We start from the raw sequence: 3923 nt of genomic DNA, 5'->3' as shown, positions 1-3923 counted from the left end.
ACACAGAGAGACGTACCTTTGGTCTTCCTGTGTAGGGAGAGGGCAGCTTTGAGGCGACTCCAGGTGTGAGTCTCAGGAGTGAGGTTGACCAGCAGAGAGGACAGGTGGAGTCTGTTACCACGAACTGGAGTCCCCAATACTATACTGTCTGATAGACTGGATACCTGGAAAATCATAATATAATACTGTCTGATAGACTGGATACCTGGAACATTATAATATAATACTGTCTGATAGACTGGATACCTGGAACATTATAATACTGTCTGATAGACTGGATACCTGGAACATTATAATATAATACTGTCTGATAGACTGGATACCTGGAACAATATAATATAATACTGTCTGATAGACTGGATACCTGGAACATTATAATATAATACTGTCTGATAGACTGGATACCTGGAACATTATAATACTGTCTGATAGACTGGATACCTGGAACATTATAATACTGTCTGATAGACTGGATACCTGGAACATTATAATATAATACTGTCTGATAGACTGGATACCTGGAACATTATAATACTGTCTGATAGACTGGATACCTGGAACATTATAATATAATACTGTCTGATAGACTGGATACCTGGAACATTATAATATAATACTGTCTGATAGACTGGATACCTGGAACATTATAATATAATACTGTCTGATAGACTGGATACCTGGAACATCATAATATAATACTGTCTGATAGACTGGATACCTGGAACACTATAATACTGTCTGATAGACTGGATACCTGGAACATCATAATATAATACTGTCTGATAGACTGGATACCTGGAACATCATAATACTGTCTGATAGACTGGATACCTGGAACATTATAATACTGTCTGATAGACTGGATACCTGGAACATTATAATATAATACTGTCTGATAGACTGGATACCTGGAACACTATAATACTGTCTGATAGACTGGATACCTGGAACATTATAATACTGTCTGATAGACTGGATACCTGGAACATTATAATATAATACTGTCTGATAGACTGGATACCTGGAACATTATAATATAATACTGTCTGATAGACTGGATACCTGGAACATTATAATATAATACTGTCTGATAGTGTTCCAGGTGTGTGTATACCACCTACCCCGTGTGTGTGTTGAGCAGACAGCAGTTCAGTAATGCTGCAGTCCCCAGCTCGGCCAGGGGGAGGTGCTGCTCTGCTGTTGGGAGCCCCGTCTCTCCTTCCCCAGCGGCTCACACTCACACCGCTCACACACACCTTCCTACTGGTGGCGGGCCGCTCCCGAGACACGCTCCTCCCCTCTTTAGGAGCTCCTCCCACCTTCCTACTGTGGGGGTTTTCCTTGGGAACGTGGTCTTTAGGGACGAAACTGTCTTTGTCCCTGGGAACGTGGTCTTTAGGGACGAGACTGTCCTTGGGAACGTGCTCTATAGGGACGAGACTGTCCCTGGGAACGTGGTCTTTAGGGACGAGACTGTCCTTGGGAACGTGCTCTATAGGGACGAGACTGTCCCTGGGAACGTGGTCTTTAGGGACGAGACTGTCCCTGGGAACGTGGTCTTTAGGGACGAGACTGTCCCTGGGAACGTGGTCTTTAGGGACGAGACTGTCTTTGTCCCTGGGAACGTGGTCTTTAGGGACGAGACTGTCCTTGGGAACGTGCTCTATAGGGACGAGACTGTCCCTGGGAACGTGGTCTTTAGGGAGGAGACTGTCCTTGGGAACGTGCTCTATAGGGACGAGACTGTCTTTGTCCCTGGGAACGTGCTCTATAGGAACGAGACTGTCCTTGGGAACGTGGTCTTTAGGGACGAGACTGTCCTTGGGAACGTTCTCTGAGCGTTGAGTTACGGTCAGGCTGGGCTCTCTGTGGGGTCGGGTTACGGTCAGGCTGGTCTCTCTGTGGGGTCGGGTTACGGTCAGGCTGGTCTCTCTGTGTGGTCGAGTTACGGTCAGGCTGGTCTCTCTGTGTGGTCGAGTTACGGTCAGGCTGGTCTCTCTGTGGGGTCGAGTTACGGTCAGTCTGGTCTCTCTGTGTGGTCGAGTTACGGTCAGGCTGGTCTCTCTGTGTGGTCGAGTTACGGTCAGGCTGGTCTCTCTGTGTGGTTGGGTTACGGTCAGGCTGGTCTCTCTGTGGGGTCGGGTTACGGTCAGTCTGGTCTCTCTGTGGGGTCGGGTTTCGGTCAGCCTCTGCTTCACCCTGACCGGTTCCTCACTGGTCCGGCTGACAGACCCGATACGGCCCAGAGACTGACCGCTGTCGTTGACCGCACGGTCTACAGACTGCCCGTCATTCACTGACCCTGTGCAGTCTCTAGAGGGATCCCAGATATCCGAGTGGTCGATGGACTGACCTTCAGTCACTGACCCTGTGTGGTCTCTAGAGGGATCCCAGATCTCCGAGTGGTCTATAGACTGACCTTCAGTCACTGACCCTGTGTGGTCTCTAGAGGGATCCCAGATATCCAAGTGGTCTATAGACTGACCTTCAGTCACTGACCCTGTGTGGTCTCTAGAGGGATCCCAGATATCCGAGTGGTCTACAGACTGCCCTTCAGTCACTGACCCTGTGCAGTCTCTAGAGGGATCCCAGATCTCCGAGTGGTCGATGGACTGACCTTCAGTCACTGACCCTGTGTGGTCTCTAGAGGGATCCCAGATCTCCGAGTGGTCTATAGACTGACCTTCAGTCACTGACCCTGTGTGGTCTCTAGAGGGATCCCAGATATCCGAGTGGTCTATAGACTGACCTTCAGTCACTGACCCTGTGTGGTCTCTAGAGGGATCCCAGATATCCGAGTGGTCTACAGACTGCCCTTCAGTCACTGACCCTGTGCAGTCTCTAGAGGGATCCCAGATCTCCGAGTGGTCGATGGACTGACCTTCAGTCACTGACCCTGTGTGGTCTCTAGAGGGATCCCAGATCTCCGAGTGGTCGATGGACTCACCCCTGGTCGCCGAGCGCACGTGGTCAACAGACCGTGTCTGGTCGACGCAGGGTGAACACGTGGTGTCGCCGTGCAGTTTGTGCACTCTCTCTAGCCGTACGACACAGCACCGTGTCAGACACCTCTCCTTCACGACCTCGGCCAGCCAATCCTGTCCCACCGTCGCCGACACAAAATGGCCGCCGTCCTCAGTTTCCTCCCCGGCCCCGTCCGGGTCAGTCTGCTCACAGGCAACCGCGGAGAACAGCTCCGGGCTCGGCTGCTCACCGACGCCATCTTGGATCGCCGAGCCTCCAATCTGGCTCCCGTCACTCCTCAGGCTGGTTGATCCACGGGGAGTCGCCTCTTCACGGTTTCCTACCTCCGGTTGTCCCGCCGCCTGGCCCAGGGACGACAGCTGGCGCAGCTCTGTGAGAGAGACGGGGTCCTCGGGAACATCGAGCTCCTCCTGGGTGGTGTTCAGAGAGATGATGTCACAGATGGGTGGACGGAGGAAGGAGGGAGGAGGAGGAGGGAGGGAACGTGAGCTAGGGGTGGAGGAGAAGAGAGGTTTCCTGTGGCAGGCGCGCTCGGGCGACTCGTTCAGAGAGATATCTCGCAGGAAACCTTCACTGTTGGTTACTCCGCTGTTACCCAGGTCGGCCAATGAGCTGTCAGCGTTGGCCAGGGCCCGCCCCTGTTTGGCACGGCGAGGGAAGGAACGCTGGACCCGTTCTTCTCTTCCACCCTGGACGAAGTCATCGGAGGAGTTGAAACTGAGCTGAGCTAGAAGGACCTGAGAAGACAAGAGAGACAGAGACAAACAGAGAGAGAGAGAGACAGAGACACACAGAGAGAGAGAGACAGAGACACACACAGAGAGAGAGAGACAGAGACACAGAGAGAGAGAGACAGAGACACAGAGAGAGAGAGACAGAGACACAGAGAGAGAGAGACAGAGACACAGAGAGAGAGAGACAGAGACACACAGAGAGAG

At 51.9% G+C, this 3923-nt stretch overlaps 1 protein-coding gene across 1 annotated transcript in view; it reads right to left on the bottom strand.

Annotated features, from left to right (window-relative positions):
- Positions 1-3722, bottom strand: part of LOC135570926 (uncharacterized) — a gene marked incomplete at its 5' end in the record, with an annotated part of 6319 nt that extends 2597 nt beyond the window's left edge. Inside the window, 2 exons of the mRNA XM_065016743.1 lie at positions 17-164; positions 1122-3722. Coding sequence (XP_064872815.1) covers positions 17-164; positions 1122-3722 — 2749 coding nt within the window. The remainder of the gene's footprint in view (positions 1-16; positions 165-1121) is intronic.
- Between the last annotated feature and the right edge of the window lie 201 nt (positions 3723-3923).

This window comes from Oncorhynchus nerka, unplaced genomic scaffold (genome assembly GCF_034236695.1).
Source record: "Oncorhynchus nerka isolate Pitt River unplaced genomic scaffold, Oner_Uvic_2.0 unplaced_scaffold_896, whole genome shotgun sequence".
Taxonomy (NCBI): domain Eukaryota; kingdom Metazoa; phylum Chordata; class Actinopteri; order Salmoniformes; family Salmonidae; genus Oncorhynchus; species Oncorhynchus nerka.
This window is presented reverse-complemented; position numbering and strand designations above follow the sequence as displayed.